This window comes from Mobula birostris, chromosome 6, assembly GCF_030028105.1.
Source record: "Mobula birostris isolate sMobBir1 chromosome 6, sMobBir1.hap1, whole genome shotgun sequence".
Lineage (NCBI taxonomy): Eukaryota > Metazoa > Chordata > Chondrichthyes > Myliobatiformes > Myliobatidae > Mobula > Mobula birostris.
The window spans coordinates 183,688,100-183,715,311 of record NC_092375.1 but is presented as its reverse complement, the minus strand read 5'-3'; the positions used below and the strand labels follow the sequence as shown (position 1 = coordinate 183,715,311).

Here is a 27,212-nt window from a genome sequence, read left to right as displayed (position 1 = left end):
GTGAACGTTTACAATAAGCCCAACTAATCGGTTTTCACTGGTCAATTTGCAGAACTGGCCCCGGGAAAAAAAAACATTATAGTGTTACATCAAGTGATTGCTGGCACATTCTTCTGACAGGAGTGGCCCCATTCAAAGACGCGCAGATATATTTCAAGGTTATTTGAACAACCTGATCTCAATCCCGGTGTGTCAACACCCCCCACCTCTGGAAAAAAATCATGTTCGTCAACCTTATTTAAAATTAGGCCTTTAACAGGGGGGTGAGTTATGGCCTCTGCAGAAGAGTGTGGCCTAATTATAAGGGAGGAGAGAGGTGCATAAGCAAAGCTGGGGTTTAGTGCAGTAAACAAAACTTTGGCCGGTTTAGCCTGTTTCCTGTTCTCCCGATTGCTGGAGGAGTGCCATTGGGTGCAAACGACTTTTTTAATACCAATACAAAAGTTTGCCATTTAAAAAACTTATGCTTGAAATTGCAAATCGAATGTAAATTGTGCATTTCTAAAGATTAGACAGTGATGTTTTTTTTTAAAGTAAACACGCCAATTTGCTGCTTCTAGTTTGTTTTAGTTTTTTTTAACAAAGTGAGGGCTTTCAGGGCAGGTGGACGTGGGGTAGTCCACAGGCAGGAAATCGTCCTGGGATCCTAGCGGCAGGAATTGAAAAACGCAGCTCCAGCCTGCATTATCCCGGCAGAAACTTCAACCAGGAAAACAAAACGATTAATAAATAAATATATGCAAATACCCTCTGCCATTGGGGTAGATGCTGGCGTGTTAACTTTGTACAGTGTGCATGGGCAGTCGCTTCTTGTGCAATCCAGTAGCCGAGGAAGGAGGGAATTCTAAAATCGTGTCCGGGATTGACCCCACTCTTCGGAAAGTTTGACTCCGGAGTGTGTAATTTTTTGCACATGTCATGGCTTGAAAATGTTTGTATTTTTAAAGGGAGCGCGATCGGCCAGTTGAGCGCATTTAGTGGCAGTGTTGGTGCCGAGTGCGGAAGTCGGGAGAGGGCGGCCCGGAGCAGCGTGAGTGAGCGCCGAAGGAATCCCGGGGCCGGCGCGGCGCGGCGCTTCCCCAGACCAAGGTGCGCCCAGGACGCACACAAAGCTTTCTGTCATTCCCAACGTCAATCACTGCATGATTGCGACTGCTCGGGGCCTCATAATTCCAAATAGTGTTGTTCTTTTGGTGTATTTCCGTTCCAGTTGGACAAGAAGGGAGAAACCATTCTGCTGACGAGGACTTTCGTGGAACTACTATCTAACTTTTCCGTGGGCAAAAAGCAATGGAAGTGCATGCACCCGGGACCGGCACTACACCTTTGCCTGCTGGGTGAGTACTGCACTCAATGTAATCTCGGGCAGTTTTATGGCACACTTATTTTAGAGTTAATTTTGTTTTCGTTGTTTTGTTTTTGCATTGAATGTTTTGTCAACCGTCTCAAGAAAATAAACTACATAACTGTTGGTTCATTGTTTCACGGAGACCAAGAACATACTGGCCTCTTCCTTTCTTTCTCCCACAGCGCACATTTCAAAAAGGGAGATTGGACATGATTAATAATTCTGCGTGAAAGTTAACGTTATCATAAAAATGTTTGGGGCGCATTATTAGTCAGGGTGGTAACGGATTCAGGCAAGTTTGCAGAGGGGGAGCAAAGGTATGAAATGTACTGTATAATCTGCCACTCGTTATTAAATATAGAAACAGCGGAGAGGAGAACAGCTTATTATTGGACATGGGTTAAGATAAGAATTTAAGAGGAAAATATGACAACGTGACTCGCATTTAAGATTATGTTGTAATAAAAACTTGTATAATATAGAACCTTGTTCTTTTAACAGCCAGAAATGCTGGTGGGGTCAAACTGATCAGAAACAAATGAAGTGTAAAAATCAAAGACTCTGCAAACATTTGTAAAAGATCTGGCCTGAAAACTGAAGGTTGGCCATAAAGGAGGAATTTATAGTTCAACTGTTACCTCACATAATTTTTTTTTCAGATTCTTATTTCCATCGTCATCCACTCCCATCTCTTCCATTCCCATTTATTTGTAACAAGGAATAAAAGCAGGAGTAGGCCTTTTGACCTCTCTCTCTTCTGTATCTTTAAATAAGACCATGATTCGAAGGGCCACTTCAAATCCCATATCCACGGCCATATTGGCTGCCCCCATAATAAGCTCTACAGGATTGCTGTTGTGTTATTTTGGAAATGACTGTGCCAAAAGGATTTCACCACCTATTCCTTCCCTAAACATCAATACGGTGAAAAACATGAGAGATTCTGCAGATGCTGGAAATCCAAAACAACGCACACATACAAAACGTTGGAAAAACTCAGCAGGTCAGGCAGCATCTATGGAGAGGAATAAACAGTCAACGTTTTGGGCCGAGATCTTTCATTAGGGCTAAGAAGGAAAGGGGAAGATGCCAGAATCAAAAGTTGGGGGGAGGGGAAGGAGGCTAGCTGGACGGCGATAGGTGAAGCCAGGTGGGTGGGAAAGGTAAAGGGCTGGAGAGGAAGGAATCTGATAGAAGAGGAGTGTGGACCATAGGAGAAAGGGAGGGAGGAGGGGAGCCAGGGGGAAGTAACAGGTAGGTGAGAAGAAGTAAAAAGTCTTCTTGTTTGGAAGCTTGGCTGACTTTATGTGCTTTGGTTTTCAAAAGTCAATTGACATCATCTCTGAACTTACTCAACGGCTGATGTCATCTACTTTCTCGACTAGAGAATTTCAGAAGGTTGTTAGAATCATAGACAAGTTTTAACATGGATGGTGGCCGTTCTGCTCGTCAAGTAATGCTGGGTACATGCGAGAGCTATTTATTTGGTCTTATTCCCTCATGTACTATTTTTCTTTGGGTACTTGACCTTTTGATCATCTGCGCACATACTTCTAGCTTTCTCTGTTTTTAAAGATTTATGGTCTTCAGTTTCTGCTGCCTCTTATTTCCTTCCTCTCTAATTTTAGCACTTGGCATTGTTCTACATTAAATTTCATCAGGACCCAAATCACTAGCCTGCCTATATTTTCTCCAAGTTTAATACTATTCTTCTCATAGTTCACTGTATTTCTGAGCTCCATGCCGTGTGTTAATACAACAGATCATGTTATTGAATGCCATTTGAAAAACCAGAGAAACTATTTTCATTGGTTCCCCTGTATACATCAATAGATTGAATGAGAGTGTAACAATTAGATTTGTCAGACACAATTTCCTTTTCATAAAACCATGTTGAGACTACATTGTCATGTTCTGCTTTGGTAAGCATTCTGTTACCACATATTAATAGTTTCCAGCATTTTTCCTCCATCTTTCTTTTTCCTTTCTTTCTTGCGCAGTAGAGTTAATGTTTTTTTAAAAATCTGACTTCAGAGATCTCAGGAATTTTGAATATCATTGCTAATACATCTATGGTCCCTACAAGCACCTCACATGAAACCTGAAGACACAGCTTTGTGGACTTTGTGGGTGTTTGGCATTTAATTTCCTTGCTGTTGTTTGTTCTTGGGTTTCACTGTTTTGAAGCCCAAGATAGAATGTTTAGATAATAACTGGAGCTTTTCTTGATCCTTACTTGAGGAAGTCTATGACCAGAGGAGCATCCTGAATTGAGAGATGTCCTTTTAGAACAGAGATGAGGATTTCTTTAGCCAGAGAGTGGTGAATCTGCACAATTCTTTGCCACAGGCAGCTGTTAAGGCCAGGTTTTTGGGTGTATTTAAGGCAGAAGTTGAAGAAAAAGAGTATAGTTGACGTTTTGAGGGTCTCGGCCCAAAGCGTTGATTTTACTCTTTTTCCATAGATGCTGCCTGGCCTGCTGAGTTCCTCTAGCATTTTGTGTGTGTTGCTTGGATTTCCAGCATCTGCAGATTTTCAAGCAACATACATCAAAGTTGCTGGTGAACGCAGCAGGCCAGGCAGCATCTCTAGGAAGAGGTACAGTCGACGTTTCAGGCCGAGACCGTTCGTCAGGACTAACTGAAGGAAGAGTTAGTAAGAAATTTGAAAGTGGGAGGGGGAGATCCAAAATGATAGGAGAAGACAGGAGGGGGAGGGATGGAGCCAAGAGCTGGACAGGTGATTGGCAAAGGGGATATGAGAGGATCATGGGACAGGAGGTCCGGGAAGAAAGACAAGGGGGGCGGGGGGAAACCCAGAGGATGGGCAAGGGGTATAGTCAGAGGGACAGAGGGAGAAAAAGGAGAGTGAGAGAAAGAATATGTGTATAAAAATAAATAACGGATGGAGTACGAGGGGGAGGTGGGGCATTAGCGGAAGTTAGAGAAGTCGATGTTCATGCCATCAGGTTGGAGGCTACCCAGATGGAATATAAGGTGTTGTTCCTCCAACCTGAGTGTGGCTTCATCTTTACAGTAGAGGAGGCCGTGGATAGACATGTCAGAATGGGAATGGGATGTGGAATTAAAATGTGTGGCCACTGGGAGATCCTGCTTTCTCTGGCGGACAGAGCGTAGGTGTTCAGCAAAGCGGTCTCCCAGTCTGCGTCGGGTCTCGCCAATATATAGAAGGTCACATCGGGAGCACCGGACGCAGTGTGTCACCCCAGCCGACTCACAGGTGAAGTGTTGCCTCACCTGGAAGGACTGTTTGGGGCCCTGAATGGTGGTAAGGGAGGAAGTGTAAGGGCATGTGTAGCACTTGTTCTGCTTACAAGGATAAATGCCAGGAAGGAGATCAGTGGGGAGGAATGGGGGGGACGAATGGACAAGGGAGTCGCGTAGCGAGCCATCCCTGCAGAAAGCAGAGAGAGGTGGGGAGGGAAAGATGTGCTTAGTGGTGGGATCCCGTTGGAGGTGGCGGAAGTTACGGAGAGTAATATGTTGGACCCGGAGGCTGGTGGGGTGGTAGGTGAGGACCAGGGGAACCCTATTCCTAGTGGGGTGGCGGGAGGATGGAGTGAGAGCAGATGTACGTGAAATGGGGGAGATGCGTTTGAGAGCAGAGTTGATAGTGGACGAAGGGAAGCCCCTTTCTTTAAAAAAGGAGAACATCTCCCTCGTCCTGGAATGAAAAGCCTCATCCTGAGAGCAGATGTGGCAGAGAAGGGGATGGCGTTTTTGCAAGAGACAGGGTGGGAAGAGGAATAGTCCAGATAGCTGTGAGAGTCAGTATGCTTATAGTAGACATCAGTGGATAAGCTGTCTCCAGAGACAGAGACAGAAAGATCTAGAAAGGGGAGGGAGGTGTCGGAAATGAACCAGGTAAACTTGAGGGCACTGATCTCCCTCCTGGCACTTATCCTTGTAAACGGAACAAGTGCTACACATGCCCTTACACTTCCTCCCTTACCACCATTCAGGGCCCCAGACAGTCCTTCCAGGTGAGGGGACACCACCTGTGAGTCGGCTGGAGTGATATACTGCGTCCGGTGCTCCCGATGTGGCCTTCTATATATTGGCGAGACCCAATGCAGACTGGAAGACCGCTTTGCTGAACACCTACGCTCTGTCCGCCAGAGAAAGCAGGATCTCCCAGTGGCCACACATTTTAATTCCACATCCCATTCCCATTCTGATATGTCTATCCACGGCCTCCTCTACTGTAAAGATGAAGCCACACTCAGGTTGGAGGAACAACACCTTATATTCCGTCTGGGTAGCCTCCAACCTGATGGCATGAACATCGACCTCTCTAACTCCCGCTAATGCCCCACCTCCCCCTCGTACCCCATCCGTTATTTTTTTTATACACACATTCTTTCTCTTTCTCTCCTTTTTCTCCCTCTGTCCCTCTGACTATACCCCTTGCCCATCCTCTGGGTTTCCCCCTGCCCCCCCCCCTGTCTTTCTTCTTGGACCTCCTGTCCCATGATCCTCTCATATCCCCTTTGCCAATCACCTGTCCAGCTCTTGGCTCCATCCCTCCCCCTCCTGTCTTCTCCTATCATTTTGGATCTCCCCCTCCCCCTCCCACTTGCAAATTTCTTACTAACTCTTCCTTCAGTTAGTCCTGACAAAGGGTCTCGGCCTGAAACGTCGACTGTACCTCTTCCTAGAGATGCTGCCTGGCCTGCTGCGTTCACCAGCAACTTTGATGTGTGTTGCTTGAATTTCCAACATCTTCAGAATTCCTGTTGTCTGCAGATTTTCTCTTCTTTGTTGATTGATTCTTCATTAGTCAGGGCATGAAGGGATATGGTGAGAAGGCAGGAGATTGGGTATTGAGAGGGAAAATGAATCAGCCATGATGAAATGGCAGAGCAGATTCGATGAGCCAATTGGTCTGATTCTGCTCCCATGTCTTATGGTCTAACAGTGCAATTCTGGCCTTATTTGTATTTACACTTGTTTCTGTCTTTAAGGAACCTGAACTTTCTTTTGCTACTCTTTTCCTTTCTACGAGTTTGACTGTCTGTTTTCTTTCCATCTTCTGACTCAGTGATTTGTTTTTCATTGTCTATCACTGTTTCCTGAAAGTATTACAAATTTCAGGCTTGCTGCTACAGTTAGAAGAACTGAAAGTCTTGAGAGACAAATGGAAAGGTTTGGACTTGAATAAAGCCCAGTACTTGGGTATGAAGGGAGAATTTGAAAAATAGATTGATAACTTGAAATAATATGTCTACCAACAGATAAATTTTGAAAGACATTCCCAACACTATAAGAAGTTTGTATGTTCTCCCCATAAATTTCGTACAGGTGCTCTGGTTTCTTCCCATAGTCCAAAGTCCTACTGGTTGATAGGTTAATTGGTCTTTGTAAATTGTTCCATGGTTAGGCTGGAGTTAAATCGGGGGTTGCTGGACGGCATAGCCCGAAGAGACGGAAGGACTTACTCCATGCTGTATCTCAATAAATACATTTTTAAAAATTCTACATTTTCCAGCTTAATTCAGTTGAGAAAAGAATAACTGTACTCTGAAAATTATCCATCTGTCTTGCCTTTTGATCTAATGCTGTTATAACTTATTTAGTAAGGAATGAAGGGATTACTTTTCCCTTTGTACCTAGCTAATAAGCTTTATTCAAATATGGTTTTCTGCTGTTGAAAATAGCCGAGGTTCTGGCAGAAAAGTGCCTGAAGCATCCAATAAGCTCACAGGGTCAGAAAATAATAATTGATGGAGATCGTTAAAAATCAGTTTTTAGGTCACCTTATTTCTGATTCCTGTGCCTGTGCAAGTACAGTGTGGAAATCAGGAAGGAGATGACTGTCTGTTTCAAAAGCCACTCTGTTTTCCATTGGAATTGGTCCGAGTCCAAGGGTTGGGAATTAATATACTGGCCGGAGGGTCCAGCTGCACTTTAACATCAGCACCTTGATCTCACATAAGGTGACTTCACTTATTTGGAAAGTGTTATGGATCGTAAATTAAAAGATAGAGCATCTAAGGGTTTTTTTGTTTTTCTTTAATTTACTTAATCTGAATGTTTTTAAGTTTTAACACTTTTAAGTAAATTGATTTTTGATGATTTAAATCCAATTTAAGGAGTATTAAATATTGCTGATGCTAAAAAAAACATTTAAAAGTTGGCACAAGGCTTTTGATGATAATGAGCCATGATAAAAAGACCGTTGTGGATCTTGTGGGTGTACGCTGAAGTGCCATCCCAAACCTTAGTTACCACTTACCAATCACTCTGTCTCAAAGGATGACTGTGGAAATCAAAACTAAATGATTATATGAATGAGACTGGAAAAAGTATATGCACAGGAAATGTGTGAGGCGTGAACACTGCCAGTGGATTGGATTGGGCAGGATTCCCATGGTATCATGCGTCACAGGTTTCCCGATGGTCTTTTCTTACTTGCCTGTTAGCATCACATAACATCATTTTCATATCTCACTTGGGTGTTTGCAGAGCTCTCTGTCCACCACTATTACTGATTTTTCCCAATGCCTCTGCGCTCCTTTTCTGTCAGTTTGTTATTGAGTTTTTGATCAATGATCAAGTTAAATATTGAGTTCAAAGCCATTGTCTTAAGCCATATGATACCATTGCCATTTATTTTGTTCCAGAGGTTCTGCATACATTGTCTTTATCAACAAGAACCTCCGTTTCCACCTCTGCATAATTACCTTCTTTGGTTCCTGATTTAAATCATTTGAGGGTGAAATGCTTTGCCACCTCCAAACAATACAATGCTTTTTTGTGAGCCCTTCACCTTCTGTAATTTGTATGCAAAACACTGTGACGTAAGGTCCAGCTGAGCGTGCTTGATCGTTTATATCTCTAATGCACAATTATCATGCTCTAGTTTAAATGCTTTCAGTCCTCTGGAATTTCATCCATCTGAACTATGCTGTCTGAGGTTAGCCATGTTCTAATTCTTAGCTCCTGTTAATTTCGCCTTCTGTTCAGTCCCTTTTTTCCAGCAGCCCTTCATGATTACCTCTCATTATTCAAAGTAAGTTTATCAAAGTTCATGTATGTCATCATATACAACTCTGAGATTCATTTTCTTGTGGGCATACACAATAAATCTATAGAATAATAACCATAACAGGATCAATGAAAGAGTGCCCAAGTAAGGGCGTTCAACCAGAGTGCAGAAGAGTCGATGCCTCCAGAAGACACGGTACCTCATTAAAGACCCCTCACACCCTCTCCATGAACTGTTTGTTCTTCTGCCATCAGGCAAACGTTACAGGAGCATCAAAACTAAAACCACAAGGCTACTAAACAGCTTCCTCCCACAGGCAGTCAGACTGCTAAATAGCTGCTCCACCTGACTCTGCTTTGGACACTTTCAACTTGCACTGGACACTTATAACTGATTTTAACTGACATGTGGCTGTTGTGTTTTACTATTTATTGTTATGTTTATTATTTAGTGTTGCATTTGTTATGTTATGATTGCACTGCCCCTGAGAAACGCTGTCTCATTCTGCCCTGCAGAGCTGATGTACGGTTGGAATGACAATAACGTTTTTTTGAATCTTTTGAATCTTTGAATCTTGAAAACAAACTGTGCAAGTACAAAAAGAATGAAATAATAATAAGTAAATATGCTATAAGTATCGACAACATGAGATGAAGAGTCCATTGGTTGTGGGAACATTTCAGCTGGGGCAAGTGAAGTTGAGTGAAGTTATCCCCTTTGGTTCAAGAGCTAAGTAGTTCTGGAAGCTCTGTAGGTTCCTAAATAACAGCTGAATGTCACTGATCTTTAAGTTCGACTGTTGCTCATCCCTCCTCTTCATTTTGGTCAAGAATCTTGAAATACATTTGAAGCTGTTGTATAAAGATCCTGCCTAAATGTATGTTGCTGAGTGAAAATATGAGAAGCAGTTATAGATCATTCAGGCTGTTGGTTTACATGACCAACCATAGCAGGAATTCCCCACACACCTCTACCATTAACCGAGGGATCTGTGCACCCCAGGTTGGGACCCCCATCCCAAACAAAGGTGTTTTCCTTTCTGGAGAACTGTGGTGTCATCCTTTTATAGGACCTGTACTTACTCCAGGATCTGCATTTAATCTTTCATATTTGGAAATGGATGTGTCCCTAAGGAATTTTTCTGTCATTTCCAAATTGGGGAGAAAGTCTGTGAAAGATGGTAGGGAATTCTGTAATGTAATATCGATTTTTAGCTGTGTCTCAGTTGGTTAATGGGATGGTCATGGGAGGTCAAGTTGAACAACATCAAGAAAGAATTATAAAAAGGGGCTGGAGATATTTATCCAGATTACATAGAAACATAGAAAATAGGTGCAGGGGTAGGCCATTCGGCCCTTCGTGCCTGCACCGCCATTCATTATGATCATGGCTGATCATCCAACTCAGAACCCCGCCCCAGCTTTCCCTCCATACCCCCTGACCCCCGTAGCCACAAGGGCCATATCTAACTCCCTCTTAAATATAGCCAATGAACTGGTCTCAACTGTTTCCTGTGGCAGAGAATTCCACAGATTCACCACTCTCTGTGTGAAGAAGTTTTTCCTAATCTCGGTCCTAAAAGGCTTCCCCTCTATCCTCAAACTGTGGCCCCTCGTTCTGGACTTCCCCAACATCGGGAATAATCTTCCTGCATCTAGCCTGTCCAATCCCTTTAGGATCTTATACGTTTCAATCAGATCCCCCCTCAATCTTCTAAATTCCAACGAGTACAAGCCCAGTTCATCCAGTCTCTCTTCATATGAAAGTCCTGCCATCCCAGGAATCAATCTGGTGAACCTTCTTTGTACTCCCTCTATGGCAAGGATGTCTTTCCTCAGATTAGGGGACCAAAACTGCACACAATACTCCAGGTGTGGTCTCACCAAGGCCTTGTACAACTGCAGTAGTACCTCCCTGCTCCTGTACTCGAATCCTCTCGCTATAAATGCCAGCATACCATTGGCCTTTTTCACCGCCTGCTGTACCTGCATGCCCACTTTCAATGACTGGTGTATAATGACACCCAGGTCTCGTTGCACCTCCCCTTTTCCTAATCGGCCACCATTCAGATAATAATCTGTTTTCCTATTTTTGCCACCAAAGTGGATAACTTCACATTTATCCACATTAAATTGCATCTGCCATGATCTTGCCCACTCACCCAACCTATCCAAGTCACCCTGCATCCTCTTAGCATCCTCCTCACAGCTAACACTGCCACCCAGCTTCGTGTCATCCGCAAACTAATTCCCTCATCCAAGTCATTAATATATATTGTAAACAACTGGGGTCCCAGCACTGAGCCTTGTGGTACCCCACTAGTCACCGCCTGCCATTCTGAAAAGGTCCCGTTTATTCCCACTCTTTGCTTCCTGTCTGCTAACCAATTCTCCACCCACACCAATACCTTACTCCCAATACCGTGTGCTTTAAGTTTGCACACTAATCTCCTGTGTGGGACCTTGTCAAAAGCCTTTTGAAAATCCAAATATACCACATCCACTGGTTCTCCCCTATCCACTCTACTAGTTACATCCTCAGAAAATTCTATGAGATTCGTCAGACATGATTTTCCTTTCACAAGTCCATGCTGACTTTGTCCGATCATTTCACCGCTTTCCAAATGTGCTGTTATCACATCCTTGATAACTGACTCCAGCAGTTTCCCCACCACCGACATTAGGCTAACCGGTCTATAATTCCCTGGTTTCTCTCTCCCTCCTTTTTTAAAAAGTGGGGTTACATTAGCCACCCTCCAATCCTCAGGAACTAGTCCAGAATCTAACGAGTTTTGAAAAATAATCACTAATGCATCCACTATTTCTTGGGCTACTTCCTTAAGCACTCTAGGATGCAGACCATCTGGCCCTGGGGATTTATCTGCCTTCAATCCCTTCAATTTACCTAACACCACTTCCCTACTAACATGTATTTCGCTCAGTTCCTCCATCTCACTGGACCCTCTGTCCCCTACTATATCTGGAAGATTATTTATGTCCTCCTTAGTGAAGACACAACCAAAGTAATTATTCAATTAGTCTGCCATGTCCTTGCTCCCCATAATCAATTCACCCGTTTCTGTCTGCAGGGGACCTACATTTGTCTTTACCAGTCTTTTCCTTTTTACATATCTATAAAAGCTTTCAGGCTTTGCCATAGGCTGTTGCTGAAGGGGTGTCTATTAGTACCTTGAAAAAATTGGCTTAGCTCAGAATCCTGAAGCAGTAAGCAGGAAGCCTGTGTAGAAAAAAAAATTGAAACAAACCTTAATTTATTTGCAGGATTTGGGTGTTCGAATATTTCTTGCCTACTGCCTGTTACGCCGCTGGTGTTTAGGGCAGTAATGAATGTCCTCCATCTCGATGGGTGTTCAGAGCTTTCTTCATCATGGTAGTAGCTTCCTCTCGGTTTTGACTACTGTCAGTCATGCAAGTCCTGGTTGGAGACTCAGGAATACCGTTGCACTCAGATGTAGAAGAATTCTTTGTTGTTTCCTTAAAAATTTTGTTTTATCAGTCGGAGTTGATAACCCTGAGTTCAACCCCCGAACCTGGAAGGCTGGTGTATCACTCTTGAGCTGGCCTCTACCCTTTGACCTGGCATGAATGACCCTACCAAGAGCCAAAGCGTAAAGCCCCGACCCCAGCCAACATAGATCATTGAGGCATGCAAGCCTCCCAACTCTACGGCAATGTTGATGTCCTCCTCCTGGAGGATTTCTGATATTACAAACATTTATTGCTGTTTTCTTTTTATTCATGATAAAGTACTTTTTATTCATGATTGACTACTCGTGATAACGTGATGATTACTGAAATCCCTCTGCAAGATCCCGACTTCCAGGATTTTGCCCCCACAATACTGAATCAGCTGAAGTATTATTTCAAAGACAGGGTGATGTTTGACTTGGTGAACTAGCAAGAGAGGCAGTAGGAATAATGTATTGGGTGGGGGTGGGAGAACAGAGCTGTCATAAACATCTTAGAATTATGCCAAGCACCATAAAGTCTGCAGATACTGGAAATCCAAAGCAGAACACACACCAAATGCTGGAGGAACTCAGCAGGTCAGTCAGCATCTATGAAAATGAATAAAAATTTGATGTTTTGGGTCAAGATACTTCTTCAGAACTGGAGAAGAAAGGGAGGAGATGCCAGAATAAAAGTGTGGAGGAGGTGAAGGAGGACAGCTGGAAGGTGATAGGTGAAGCCAGGTAGGTGGGAAAGGTCAAGGGCCGGAGAAGAAGGAATCTGACCGGAGAGGAGAGTGGATAAAAGGAGAAAGGGAAGGAGGAGGAGGAGGAGACCCAGGGGAAGTAATAGATAGGTGAGAAGAGGTAAAAGGTCAGATTGGGGAATATAGGAAGTGGGAAGGGGGGTAGAATTTGTTTACCAGAAGGAGAAATCGATATTCATGCCATCAGGTTAGAGGCTGAACTGTGATGTGCCTGTAGACTGGAGAGTATATCATTGGGATAGTCATGGTATGTCAGTCAACTGCACTGCTTTAACCTAGGTAGGATGGAGCTTCTATAATTGGAGCTGCACTCATTGAGGTAGGTGGATGAGTGTCCAATTGCAGGGAGGTATGAGGTGCTCTGTTCAGTCAGTATGTGAGCCACTCTCTGCTCCTGGCCTGCTCTGACTCTCCTTCACTGGTTTTCAAAGATGGCATGTTGTAACTGGCCAAATAATATACCTAATTTATGTTTTATTTGTTTTATGAGTAAGCGAAGTTCAATGTGAGGAAAAAAAAATCAGAGATTGTTATTTCCTTTCATCCTGTTGAATGTTGCTGTACTTAGTAAATACTGTAATTTAATTTTTGAAGTTGCAATAATCTGCATCCTTGTGAAAGTTTGAAGGTGCTGATAGATGCTCTATCCGTGCCCGTGATGACCATCAGTAGAGCTGATAGCTTGATTAGTCCGATCAAGCAGGGAGACACACCCATATGCCCACACCCATATTTTATAAGAGTATTGATGTGGCTGGGGAGCATTTATAGCTGAGTTAGAAAAATTGGCTGGGGAAAGAGAATATGAGATGCCACTGGGATTCTGGGATCGATTATTCCTTCCCTCATTACAGATACGAACAACAGATGTTCTTATTTTACTGACAGACCTTCCCTGCAATTACGTCAGTATCTACTGCCAGGTTACCTTATGTTTTACCATTCTTATAATTAGTTGCATACTTAGAATTAATTATGTTCACAATGATTCTGGGTTGTTGCTATACTCTTGCAGATATGTTGTAAAAGGATATTTTTAAACTGCAATTTCACTGTGGAAAATCCTACAAAGTAATGGAAACGTCCCAGTCCACTGTGAGAAAAGCACTGCCCCCATTCAGCATATTTAAACAGAACACTGTTGCAGGAAAGCAGCATCCATCATCAGGGACTCCCCCACCCAGCTCATGCTCTCTTTCCACTGCTGCCGTCAGAGAAGAAGGTACAGTCTTATAACACGCACCACCAGGTTCAGGAACAGTTATTACCCCTCAACCATCAGGCTCTTGAACCAGTAGGGATAACTTCATTCAACTTCACTTGCCCCATCATTGAAATGTTCCCACAACCTATGGACTCACTTTCAAGGGCTCTTCATCTCATATTCTTGATATTTATGAGCAGAGATGAAGGGAGCTAGGGCTTTACTGTTTGGAGAGAAGGAGGATGAGAGGAGACATGATAGAGGTATACAAGATAATAAGAGGAATAGATAAGAGTGGACAGCCAGCGCCTCTTCCCCAGGGCACCACTGCTCAATACAAGGGGACATGGCTTGAAGGTAATGGGTGGGAAGTTCAAGGGGGATATTAGAGGAAGGTTTTTCACTCAGAGAGTGGTTGGTGCGTGGAATGCACTGCCTGAGTCGGTGGTGGAGGCAGATACACTAGTGAAGTTTAAGAGACTACTGGACAGGTATATGGAGGAATTTAAGGTGGGGGCTTATATGGGAGGCAGGGTTTGAGGGTTGGCACAACATTGTGGGCTGAAGGGCCTGGACTGTGCTGTACTGTTCTATGTTCTATGTTTATTGCTTATTTATATATTATTATTATTTCTCCTTTGGATTGACAGTTTGATGTCTTTTGCTCATGAGTTGTTTCTCTACCCAGTTGGGTGCAGACTTTCATTATGGTTATTGGATTTATTTGAGTATGCCCGCAAGAAAATAAATCTTCGGGTCTTATACGGTGATGAAGTTGTACTTTGATAATAAATTTTCTTTGAACTTTGAAGAGATTAAAAAGTTCATGAATAATTTTGATATTCATCTGGGAACTTGAGTGTGGGAGGATTTTAAAAAAAGATGTCTTTGGTATTATAACAGAGTTCTGCAAATGTACTGTTTCGGAGTCTGTAGTTACTTTGGTATAGAAACAATCTTTGTGGCAATCTTCAGTTGTCAAATACAGAAGTCCACTACTGTTTCAGGGATGTTTCAACTTTGATGTGAAGTTTATTGTGGTATTCAGTATTCATATAAACATTATCTAGTAATGGGTGGGTTATTTTCATATTTTCTGTTCAACTTGGAAATAAACAGATGTACAAAATATTTCTAGTTTATTATTTTTCCAGATCAAAGAGAATAATGTTATAGGACTAGCAACACACATAAAAAAAATGCTGGTGAACGCAGCAGGCCAGGCAGCATCTCTAGGAAGAGGTACAGTCGACATTTTGGGCCGAGACCCTTCGTCAGGACTAACTGAAAGAAGAACTAGTAAGAGATTTGAAAGTGGGAGGGGGAGGGGAAGATCTGAAATGACCTCTCCCTCCCCCTCCCACTTTCAAATCTCTTACTATCTCTTCTTTCAGTTAGTCCTGAGGAAGGGTCTCGGCCCAAAACGTCGACTATACCTCTTCCTATAGGTGCTGCCTGGCCTGCTGCGTTCACCAGCATTTTTTATGTGTGTTACTTGAATCTCCAGCACCTGCAGATTTCCTCGTGTTTGCGTTTTTAAATGTCATAGGACTAATCATTTGTAATGCAATGTGCGGGCTATGATTAGTCAGGGCATGAAATGATACAGTGAGAAGGCAGGAGATTGGGCCTGAGGGAAAGCCATATGAAATGGTGGTGCAGACTCGATGGGCCAAATGGCCTAATTCTGCCCCTATATCTTGTGGTCTTATGGCTATTGCAAGGTTAATAATTAAGAATTTGCGTGGTAAATAATTAGGAGTTTGTTAGGATATGTGAACATTTGTTGAGGTGGCTTTTTTTTAAAGAGTACAGCTTTCTGATCGACATTGTGGATTTGTTGTGGAATCACTAGAGATACTCTAATTGCAGTTTGATGGAATGACATTTAGATCAGAGAATGCTGCTTAAATGGAACTAGCAGAAGCAAGGAGCCTATGTGTGCAGTGCAGATCAGTAAATGAGTCAGAGCTGGCTAGGCAAATGTCAGTGGGTGTGTGTGTGTGTGTGTGTGTGTGTGTCTGTGTGGTAAGGTGGGGGCGGGGTTGTGGAGAACCATTCCTTTTGAAACCCAGACGATCTCTTCAATGAGTGAAGGCTACAAAGAGGTTAAGCAAAACCAGAAGCAGCAGGGATCTGGTGAAAGGCAGAAGGAGCAATAACCCGATGGTAAAACAGCAGCGCTGGACCTTGTGTTATGTCTAATGAGGGTTTCTTGCTTGGATGATGATACAACTTGCTTACTGTCTCCCAGAGTTCATCATTTCAGAGCAGTAGTTCGAACTTGAACAGTCAGTACGAATGAATGCATTTGCATGGACTTTGCATGTCCATTTGAAAAGTTAGGGGTGTTTGCATTTGGTGTTGTCTTAGTCAAAGCAAAGGAGGGGCTGTTATATTTTGAAACTTCAAAACATTAAGCTATTTCTAAGGAAGATGTGGGAGTCCAAAATGCAGGTCTAATTTCGTGTTTACTTTAAGCAAAGCATACACGTGGTAGCATGACGATGTACGCAATTCACGTGCTTTTGCATATAATCCGTAATTAATTATTTAAAAGAACAAGAATGCTTAATCAAAGAGTACTCGAATATTACTGAAATAGCAAATATATAACAGTGATTCTCAGAAGTTTTGCTTTAATATCAGGGAGAGTCTGATTTATTTTTACTTTTTTAAAAATTGAGATACTGCGCGGAGTAGGCTGTTCCAGAGCTTCGAGCCGCGTCGCCCAGCAATCCCTCGGTTTAATCCTAGCCTAAACGGTGAATAATTTACAATGACCAATTAACCTTCCAACTGGTAGGTCTTTGGACTGTGGGAGGATACCAGAGTACCTGGAGGAAACCCATGTGGTCACAGGGAGAACGTACAAACTCCTTACAGGCAGCGGTGGGAATTGAACTCCCGGTCATCTGTACTGCAAAGCGTTGTGCTAACTACTATGCCACTGTGCTGCCCTGTTTATAGTTTGCATCCTTTAACTAATATGTGTGCTTTGGCTCCACGGGTGTATTGTTGATGTTATTCAGTTTTCTTTTGCGGTTATTTGCATAAATGCAGCCCGAATTTAATCAACTGTTGAAATTATTCAGAGTAGAGAGTTGAGCTGCACTTTGCTTTGGAGTCATGTCAGTTTTCCACACCCGAAGTATATTCCAAGTTAAGTGTGGGAAAACAGATGTGCAACAACTCATCATTGAAATAAAGTCACTTAACTGGTGAAAGTGTCATATGGATAGGGACTCTCTTTCCTGTCTAGGGTGTTACCGTAGCGATGGAGTAGACATCAGATGAAACATACACTGTGAAAGTTTGAAAAAAGAAGTACTTTTTAATTTTTTTTTGCTTTGGTCCCTCTTTAAATAGCAAGTTGTTCTCTGGTTGTGTTTACTGTCATTTCTGTGGTTTGGAACAGCAGATTCATTTCTCCAAATCACAGCTATTCATGGCAAATTTTCTCTGACAACCAGCACTCTCCAGTGGATTTCAATAGCTGACATGAAAGAAAGATTGGCTCCATTTGTCACACGTGCATTGAAGCATGGAGTGAAATGTATGACTTGCGTCAAATCCATTCAGCGCGGATTGTTCTGGGCAGCTTTCAAGTGTCATGGTGCTTTCAGCACCAAGCCAAGGCAGCATGCCCACGACTCACTAATCTTAGCTATACGTCTTTGGAATGTGGGAGGACACCAACGCGGTCACGGGCAGAACGTACAGACTCCTTGCAGTCTGCGATGGAAATCAAACCAAGGAGATGATCGTCGATTTCAGACGGTCTCAGCCTGAGCACACACCCCTCAGCATCAGCGGCTCCACAGTGGAGAGAGTGGAAAACATCAAGTTCCTTGGGGTGCAGATCTTGGACAATCTCACCTGGTCCAGGAACACCACTGGGATTGTGAAACGGGCCCAGCAGAGATTGCACTTTCTGAGGAAGCTTAAACAAGCATCACTCCCCACTAACATCTTAACTACATTCTACAGAGGCGTGGTTGAGAGTGTGCTGACCTTTTGCATCACAACCTGGTACTCCAGCTGCAGTGCTGTTGACAAAAAAGCCTTGCAGAGGGCAGTTAGAGGAGCAGAGAAGGTTATTGGGGTCTCCCTACCTTCTGTCCAAGACCTGTTTCAGAGTCGATACCTCCAGAAGACACGGTACATCATTAAAGACCCCTCACACTCTCTCCATGAACTGTTTGTTCTTCTGCCATCAGGCAAACGTTACAGCAGCATCAAAACTAAAACCACAAGGCTACTAAACAGCTTCCTCCCACAGGCAGTCAGACTGCTAAATAGCTGCTCTACCTGACTCTGCTTTGGACACTTTTAACTTGCGCTGGACACTTATAACTTGATTTTAACTGATATGTGGCTGTTGTGTTTTACTATTTATTGTTATGTTTATTATTTAGTGTTGCGTTTGTTATGTTATGATTGCACTGCCCCTGAGAAACGCTGTCTCATTCTGCCCTGCAGAGCTGGTGTACAGTTAGAATGGCAATAAAGTTTTTTTGAATCTTTGAATCCTGCAACTGGCACTGTAAAGCGTGATGCCAGCCGCCATGTTATCATGCTGCCCTGCCATGATGTGACATGAGCTGGTTAGTCTCTGAAATATTAAACCATGACTGGGACTTGAAGGTGTGACCTTTGGGTTTACAACCCACCTCTGTTCCATATGAGGTACTGAAAAACGAAAGGAAAAATCTTTTCTTGCACAGACAAGTTCAAAGTTTAAATTAAATTTATTATCAAAGTACATAGATGTCACCTTATACAACCTTGAGTTTGTTTTGTTTGTATACACAGTAAATCCATGCAATAGAAACAATGAAAGACTGCACCCAACTGGAAGATAAACCAATGTGCAAGTTGCAAATATGAAAGGAAAAAGGAACTAATAATAATGAATTAGCAATAAATATAGAGAACATGAGATAGAGTCCTTGAAGATGAGGTCAGAGGTTATGGGGATAGTTCAGTGATGTGGCAGGTGAAGTTAAGGGAAATGATCTGCTCTGGTTTAAGAGCCTGATGCTTCAAAAGTTTCCAAGGTTGAGGGATAATGACTGTTTCTGAACCTGGTGATGTGAGTCCTGAGGCCCCCGTACCTTCTTCCTGATGGCAGTGATGAGGAAATAGCATGTCCTGGGTGGTGGGGGTCCTTGATGACTGATACTGCTTTCCTCTGACAGTGCTCCATGTTGATGTGCTCAATAGTGGGGAGGGCTTTACCTGTGATGGACTGGGCCGTATCCACTACCTTTTGAAGGAGTTTCCATTCAAGGGCATTGAATTTCCATACCAGACCATGATGCAACCAGTCAAAATACAGTACTGTCCACCACACATCTATAGAAGCTTGTCAAAGTTGTAGATGTCATTGCAAATCTGATGCAAACTCCTAAGGAAGTGGAGGCGCTGCCTTGCTTTCTTCATAATTGCATTTATGTGCTGGGCTAGAAATGAGGTTGTTCTCCAGCGCCTTAACAAGATATCAACTACCTGACAACAGGCAAGTGGGTAATTAGTTATATCGTTGAATGACATTAGTTGACCTTGCGTTAGTGGTTGATTTCTTTTGAGCAAGTGAGGTGTAGAGTGCAACAATGAATAGTAATGATGGAAAAGGTCAGATTAGTATTACTACTTATGACTTGTTTTCATCAGCATGTGTACTCATAAATACCACAAACAAAATTGAAAAAAAAACCAAGGGATAATCCTTCATGAATTATTGCTTTGTTTCCTGCCAGCAATGAATGTGAACTCTGTTTCACAATATTTTTGTATAAGATATATCAAATTTCATTTGGACATCTTTTCATGTGCGTTTTGCAAGGAAAGATTTGGTGTTGGTTACTGCGTATTATAGACTAATGTTTCACCAATAATTATTCTGATCTCTAAATACTGTCCAGGTGGAGTTTGCAGATTCTCCCTGTGACCACATGACCTTCCTCAGGATCTTTTAGTTTCTTGCCACATTCCAAATACAAGTCAGTCAGTCCCTAGTATAATTGGCTCTCATATATTGGTGATGGTGTAATTTGGGTGTTGAGAATGGGGGTGGGGGAATAGGAGTAGTGTAAACAAGTGCTTGGTAGACTTAGTAGGTCAGAGGCTGTCCTTCCATGAAATGTGACTGTAATTCTGTTTTGTATAATAGCCTGAGCTGCTGTTTCAGGTTAGTTAGTTAGTAATGGAATAAGGCTTGAATAGTTGAAATGAATCAAAAATCAAAATAAAGTTAGTAGTGAGCCCTCCGTTGATCAGGGTCGACCATGGTTGTTGCGTCCTAGTTGTCTATGCACCCCAGGACAGTATGACATGGAGAGCAAGCTGTTGCCTAGGCAGCCGGCTCCCCCTCTCCACGGTGCTGCTGAATCCAAAGGAACGATAGAGACCGGTGTGATGTCCACCTCTGGTATCCAGCATTTGCATTATCCTTGTAATTCTACTTGTAATTCAGTGACATTCAATCATCATCATTATGTGCTGTGTCGTTTGATGTGGGCATTTAGCCCACAGTTTTCTGTTTTGTCTTCACTTGTCCCCACGCATTCTAACACATATCTAAAACCATCTCAGAAATTAGCAAAAGGAACTTGTGTTGTACTGTTCTAAATACCGTTACGTATCACCATTGTGCACTGTCATATGACGTCGGCGCTGACAGTCTTTGATTGTTCTAAGCATATTTTTCTATAAAAGTGGTTTGCCATTGCATTCTTCTGGGCCGTGTCTTGACAAGATGGGTGACCCCAGCCATTACCAACACTCTTCAGAGATTGACTGCTTGACGTCAGTGGTCGCATAACCAGGACTTGTGATATGCACCAGATGCTCATTCTACCATCCACCACCTGATCCCATGGCTTCACATGACTCTGATGGGGGGCGGGAGGGGAGGGGCTAAGCAGGTGCTACACCTTATCCAAGGGTGACCTGCAGGCTAGCAGAGGGAAGGACCACCTTACACCTCCTTTGGTAGAGATGTATTTCCTCCCCACCACCCATTGCTTCAATTATTCAATGTCATTGAATAGTAGAAGCATTGCAAATGGCGAAAGGAAATATATTAATATATTTATTGGTAGATTACAGTTTAAAGGAACAAGATCTTTTCCAGAGGCTGTGATATCTAAGCTCTCCTCAATTGCAGTGGCTAAGCGTCACATTGTAAGTTTCCTGATTAAACTTGGCCACCAAAAATAAATGCAAATAACCTATATAATGCAAAGCAGGAGAGCTGGTCATTGGCTACAGAAAGGGAGGTGGTAGACATGCTGTGTTTTCATCAACAGTGCTGAAGCCCAGAGGGTTGAGAGTCTGCAAACTCCACCCGGACACCAGGAGAGATCAGGATAATTATTGGTAAAACATTAGTCTATAATACTCCTTAACCAACACCAGATTATCTTGATTGTACAATCTACCTCGTTTTGACTTTACACTTCACTGTCTGCCTGCACTGGACTTTACCTGTAACTGAAACACATTATTCTGCATTATTTTTCCCTTGTACTGATGTGAAGAAGTCCAAAGCAAAGTTTTTCACTGCACCTTTGTACATGTGACAATAACAAGCTAATTTATTCCCCCTTCTTCCCCCTTCCTTTCCAGTCCTGTAGAAAGACTCATTTCCATAGATCTGCCTGACCTGCTGAGTTCCTCCATCGTTTTGTGTGGGTTGCTTTGGAAGCTTTATTGTTCGTCAAAATAGTGTAGTGTCGCAGCTCTCCTGTGAAGGTTTTTTATTGTTCAATTACTCCTCTGATGTTTCCTTTAAATGCTCTAGAGCAAGGGTTCTTAACCCTTTTTATGCCCAGGTCCCTTTTGGTAGTCCCAGTGAAGCCTATGGGCCCCCTTTCAGAATAATGTATTTAAATATATGAAATAAAATACATATGATTACAAAATAAACAAACCAATTACATGGAAATACAGTTATCACAATATTAAAAAAGAAATTCTGATATAGTGAGATGTGTTTATTAATGCATTAAATAACAAGACTATACATTTAAAATACTAGCGTTAATATTAAAATTTATTTTTAAAGCAATTGTGAAGACTTGTTGCTTCACTTGAATAAGAACATTAAACTGTGGGGTAGCCTTTGACAAAGCAACATGCATGTCATGTTGGGCATTCAATCACACAGGGCTGCCTGATAGTTGGCCAGCTATGTCACACGAGTGTCTGCAGCGGGAAGACTGCGGTCACGTTCAATCTAACGGCTCATCTAATAACTACTGCTATTTTGAAATAGAGAAGAGTGTGCCGTAAACAATATTTTGAGATATTTGTAACAACTGTATTATCTCAAAGTATGTGTGATTTCTAATGGTGACAAAGTCACAGGTACTGCTGCCTACGTTCACCATTGAAAGAAATGCTAAACTTTGGTTAGAGGTTAGTGAAAATTTGTAAATTTGTTCCCATCCAACTTCACGGATCCCCTGGAATCTATCCATGGACCTCCAAGGGGTCCAGGTTAAGAACCCCTGCTCCAGAGAATCTCTCCGTAGATTTGGAATTGTGAATCAAACAGAACTGGTGTGGTGATAGCTACTAATCAAAAAGTGCCTTAAATATTACATACGTAAAGGAGCCTGTCCCTACTCCTTACCCAGCAGGTTGTGATGTAGAGAGAAGTGAGAATTTGAGGACTTTGGGTTGTATTGAGACAAGAATGGTGGAGGGAAGTGGGGTGCTGTCAGTCCCATAGCATGTTGAATTTCAAAGCACATTGTGGATGTTCTAAGACCCAATATGGGTAAATATAATTAACTAATTAAAATGCCAATACAGTGAATTTTAATTCTAAATCTACATTATGATTGTAATCAAATATATTGGAACATTAACTGTGAATTCAGTTCCTTGAAGATTTGTCAGTTGCTTTATTTTACTGGGAAGTTTGTATAAATCAGGTTTTTAGCATTGCTCAGTTTTTCCACCATGTGATTAGGCTCACTGGTTTGGTACTTTATACGGTTTCCTTGCATCAGCTGGCACAGGCTTCTCTACGTATGTAATATTTAAGCCAGGATAACTTTTAGCTCTGCATTGCAAGTTAGTCATTGGCTTTGAGATTTCTATCTGGAATTTATTTTTCTTCAGCCAGTAACATACATCAAAACCAACATCTAGTTCCAACCGCAAGAGCTTGAGCTACCAACAGGTTCGAGTAAAAAGACTCAATAGAAGCGAGAGTACTTGGTGATATTTTCCAGAGATCCCTATAAAATACTAAACATAGGGATGTGGTGTTCCAGAAGGGGTGTGTCAATTCTAAATTTGTTTCAAAGACCTTGAAAATGTAATTGGAGTTAATGCACAAGCAAAGTTTATGTTCAATATGCAATAGGTGAGCAGTTAAGAAAATTTCATCCTTGGAAAATGTGCCGTGCCATTGTTGTGTTCTGTTTATTAGATAACTGTGATCATTTTTTGGAACTATGCAGCTGGATATCTCTGTCTGGGGGAAAAAAAATCAAGCCGTTAAAGAGGGTTGTGATGTGGACGGTTGAAGCCAAGGCATGTGACCACAAAAATATGTCATATGCCTCCATGACTAATATTGCCTGACTATAATAAGAAAGGGAGTATTTTCTGACTGCTGGGAAGAATCTTGAAATTAATTTTCAGTGTATTGCTAAAACTGAATTGCATGGCTTGACTAAAAATACTTCTGGAAGTTCACTGATGTGACTAAAGTGACTAGTTGGCTTTAGTTTGTTGCATTGTTAAGAGAGATTTATTCTGTTTTTCATTATTCTGTAGGATCAACAATATATTGTTATTAACTTTAGTTACATAACATATTAAAACAAAAGATTGCTTAAATCACCTCTGCTGCAGACTACAGTGGAGGCCACATCTGTGGGTATATGTAAGGCAGAAGTTGATGGTTTCCTGATCAGTCAGGGCATCAAAGGATATGGCGAGAAGGCAGGTGTATGGAGTTGAGTGGGATCCAGGACCAGCCATGATGGAATGGTGGAGCGGACTTGATGGGCTAAGTGGCCTAATTCTGCTCCTATGTCTTATGGTCTTATTATTTTGCTTAATACACAGAGCAAGTTATTCTGAAGTGCCTTTCAAACAGTACTGAATTAAAAAGCCCTAAAGAAAATTTGCAGGGCTATCACCTCTGAATTAAGAACGGTGAAACGTACAGTTAAAATTGTTGTGTGAAGGATTAAAAGTATCACCACATATTAAAAATATTTTGGAAATGTTAGTGCTAGTTTTTTTCTCCATTGTATAAAGTGTTTGTTACATGTATACCAGAATCAGGTTTAATATTACCAGCATATTGCCATGGAATTTGTCTTTTTGGCAGCAGTACGTTGCAATATATAAAAAAAATTAAAACTGAATTACAGTAAATATATATAAAATAGTTAAATTAATATTGCAAAAAAGTAGTGAGGTTCAATGTCAATTCAGAAATCTGATGGCAGAGGGGAAGAAGCTGTTCTTGAATCATTGAGTGTGTGTCTTCAGGCTCCTGTACCTGCTCCCTGGTGGTAGCGATGACACAAGGGCATGACCTGGATTGTGGGGATATATATGATGGATGATGCCTTCTTGAGGCATGGCTCTGTGAAGATGTCCTGGATGCCAAGGAAGCACATGATGGAGCTGACTGAGTTTGCAACTTCCTGCAGCTTCTTTCGATCCTGTTCAGTTCACCTCTCTCCTCCCTCCCCCCCCCCCCCCACAACACGAGATGGTGTTGCAACCAGTTAGAATGCTCGCCACAATACACCTATAGGGATTTGTGAGTGTCTCTGGTGATATACCACGTCTCCTTAAACTCTTACTGAAATATAGCCGTTGTTGTGCCTTTTTAACCGCATCAATATGCTGATCCCAGGATAGATCCTCAGAGTTGTTGACACCCAGGAACTTGAAATTGCTCGCACTTTCCACTTCTGATCCCTCCACGAGGACTGTTTGGTGTTCCCTTGTCTTACTTTTTCTGAAGTCCGCAATCAGTTCTTTAGTCTTAGTCATGTTGAATGCAGAGTTGTTGTTGCGACACCAATCAACTAGCTGATATATCTCGCTCCTGTACTACTCCCTGTCACCATCGGAAATTCTGTCAACAATAGTTGTGACGTCATCAAATTTATAGGTGACGTTTAAGCTGTGCCAAGCGGCACAGTCATGGGTGTAGAGAGAGTAGAGCGGTGGGCATGAATCCCTGAGCTGTGCCAGTGTTGAATGTTAGCAAGGTGAAGATCTTATTTCTGATGCACATGGAATGTGCTTTTCTGATGAGGATGCAGTTGCTGGGTGGTACAAAGGCCCTGGTTTTGAGGCTTTTTGATCAGAGCTGTAGGAATGATTGTGTTAAATGCTGGGCTGTAGTCAATAAACAGCAGCCTGATGTAAGTATTAGGATTGTCCCGGTGATCCAAATCTGCGCGAAGAGCCAGTGAGGTTGTGGCAATAGGCAAATTACATTTGGCCCAGGTTTCAAATCAAAAGCTACCAAAAGATTTCTTGAGCTGTTGAAATTCAAGTTAACTTTACCATTTATAATTAATTCTCTGTGTACAGTTACTACAGAGCAAAATGGTAAATTCAACGTCAAATTCAAAAGTCAAAATTCAAGTAAATTTATTACCAAAGTATATATGTCACAAAATGCAACCCCGAAATTCATTTTATTGTGGGCATACTCAATAAATAAGCCAGCCAGCGGTGTAGTGGGATCCACAGTAGATGTCGAGATGTCCTGACGTAGGGTTCCGGCCCGAAACGTTGACTGATCGTTTCCACGGATGCTGTCCGGCCTGCTGAGTTCCTCCAGCATGTTGTGAGTGCTGCTTTGACTCCAGCATCTGCAGAGTATTTTGTGTTTAGATGTCGAGACGAGTGGTCCCGGGTTCGATTCCAGCTGGCTGCTTGCTCCCTTTCCATTCATGCTGGGTTGAGCCTCAAGCTAGCAACTCGACCTCATTAAAAAAAAAAGCCAGACAAATGTTAACTAAATGGACCATGGTGCAGACAGGAATAACAACAATACCCAATAAATCCAAAATAGAATAATCACCATAATAGATTCAATGAAAGACTGCACCAACGTGGGTGTTCAACCAGTGTGGAAAGACAACAAATTGTCCAAATACAAAAAGAAATAAATAATAATAAATAAGGAATAAATATTAAGAGCATGAGATGAGGAGCCCTTGAAACTGAGTCCGTAAATCGTGGGAACATGTCAATGATGGGGCAAGTGAAGTTGACTGAAGTTATCCTCTGTGGCTCAGGTGCCTGATGGTTGAGGGGTAGTAACTGTTCCTGAACCTGGTGGTGTGAGTCCTGAGTCTCCTGTACCACCTTCCTGATGGCAGCAGCAAGAAAAGATCAAGTCCTGGGTGGTGGCAGTCCTTGATGAGTGATGCTGATTCCTGCGACAGCGCTCCGTGTAGATGTGCTCGGGTGGGGAGGGCTTTGCCTGTGATGGACTTCTGTGATGTCCACTTCTTTTTGTTCCTTAATGCAGGTTAAAAACAATGCTGTATATTTACTTTATCTGACCTTAGTTCCAAATGGTTTAATTATTGTATTAAGCAAGTACGTTACTGCAACTGTCACAAGCTAACCATCCCAAGTCACAGAATCATGGCTGAAGGAAGATTACAGCTGCGAGCTTAATGTCTAACAATACGCGTTGTATACAAAGGACAGGCAGGAAGGCGGAGGGGCCGATGTGGCTGTGCAGGTAAAAAAGGAAATGAAATCATTAGGAAGAGGTGACATAGGGGTTGGAAGGTGTTGAATCATTGTGAATAGAGATAAGGAATTGCAAGGGTAAAAGACCCTGAAGGGAGTTGTTTACACACCCCCAAACAGTAGTAAAGATGTGGTCTACAAATTACAACATGAGATAGAAACTGTGTGCCAAAAGGGCAATTTTACAATAGTCATGGTGGATTTCAGTATGCAGGTAGATTTGGAACGTTAGATTGGTGCTGGATTCCAGCAGGGGCTATTTCTAGAGTACGTATGGGATGGCTTTTTAGAGCAGCTTGTGGTTGAGCCCACTAGGCGATCAGCTATTCTGGATTGGGTGTTTTACAATGAACCAGAAATGATTAGAGAGTTTAAGATAAAAGAACCCTAAAGGGAAGGTGATCATAATATGTTCAAATTCACACTGAAGCTTGAGAAGGTGAAGCTAAAGTCAGATGTATTAGGCGGGAGGAGAAGGTGGCAGCGCGACGCAGTGTGCAGCGGCCACTCCGGTGAATGATGTCTGTTATCTGTCAAGTAGGGTGCCGTGCACAATCCTGATTTGATGGAGACAGACGTGAGAGCACGGAGGAACATCTGTGAAACTTCTGAAATGCCTGCTTCGCTGCCGCTGCTACTGTGTGATCCAGA

The 27,212-nt window shown here is 42.4% G+C and overlaps 1 protein-coding gene across 5 annotated transcripts in view; it reads left to right on the top strand.

Annotated features, from left to right (window-relative positions):
- The first annotated feature begins 735 nt into the window (after nt 1-735).
- Nucleotides 736-27,212, top strand: part of cobll1b (cordon-bleu WH2 repeat protein-like 1b) — a 199,471-nt gene continuing 172,994 nt past the window's right edge. The window contains exons 1-2 of one of the 5 annotated variants that reach the window (XM_072262036.1): nt 736-895; nt 1,211-1,337. In XM_072262036.1, the coding sequence (XP_072118137.1) occupies nt 1,301-1,337 (37 nt within the window). In that variant the 5' untranslated portion in view covers nt 736-895; nt 1,211-1,300. Of the gene's footprint in view, nt 1,338-27,212 lie in introns of all 5 variants that reach the window. The other 4 variants (XM_072262035.1, XM_072262034.1, XM_072262037.1 and 1 more) reach the window with 4 other exon arrangements.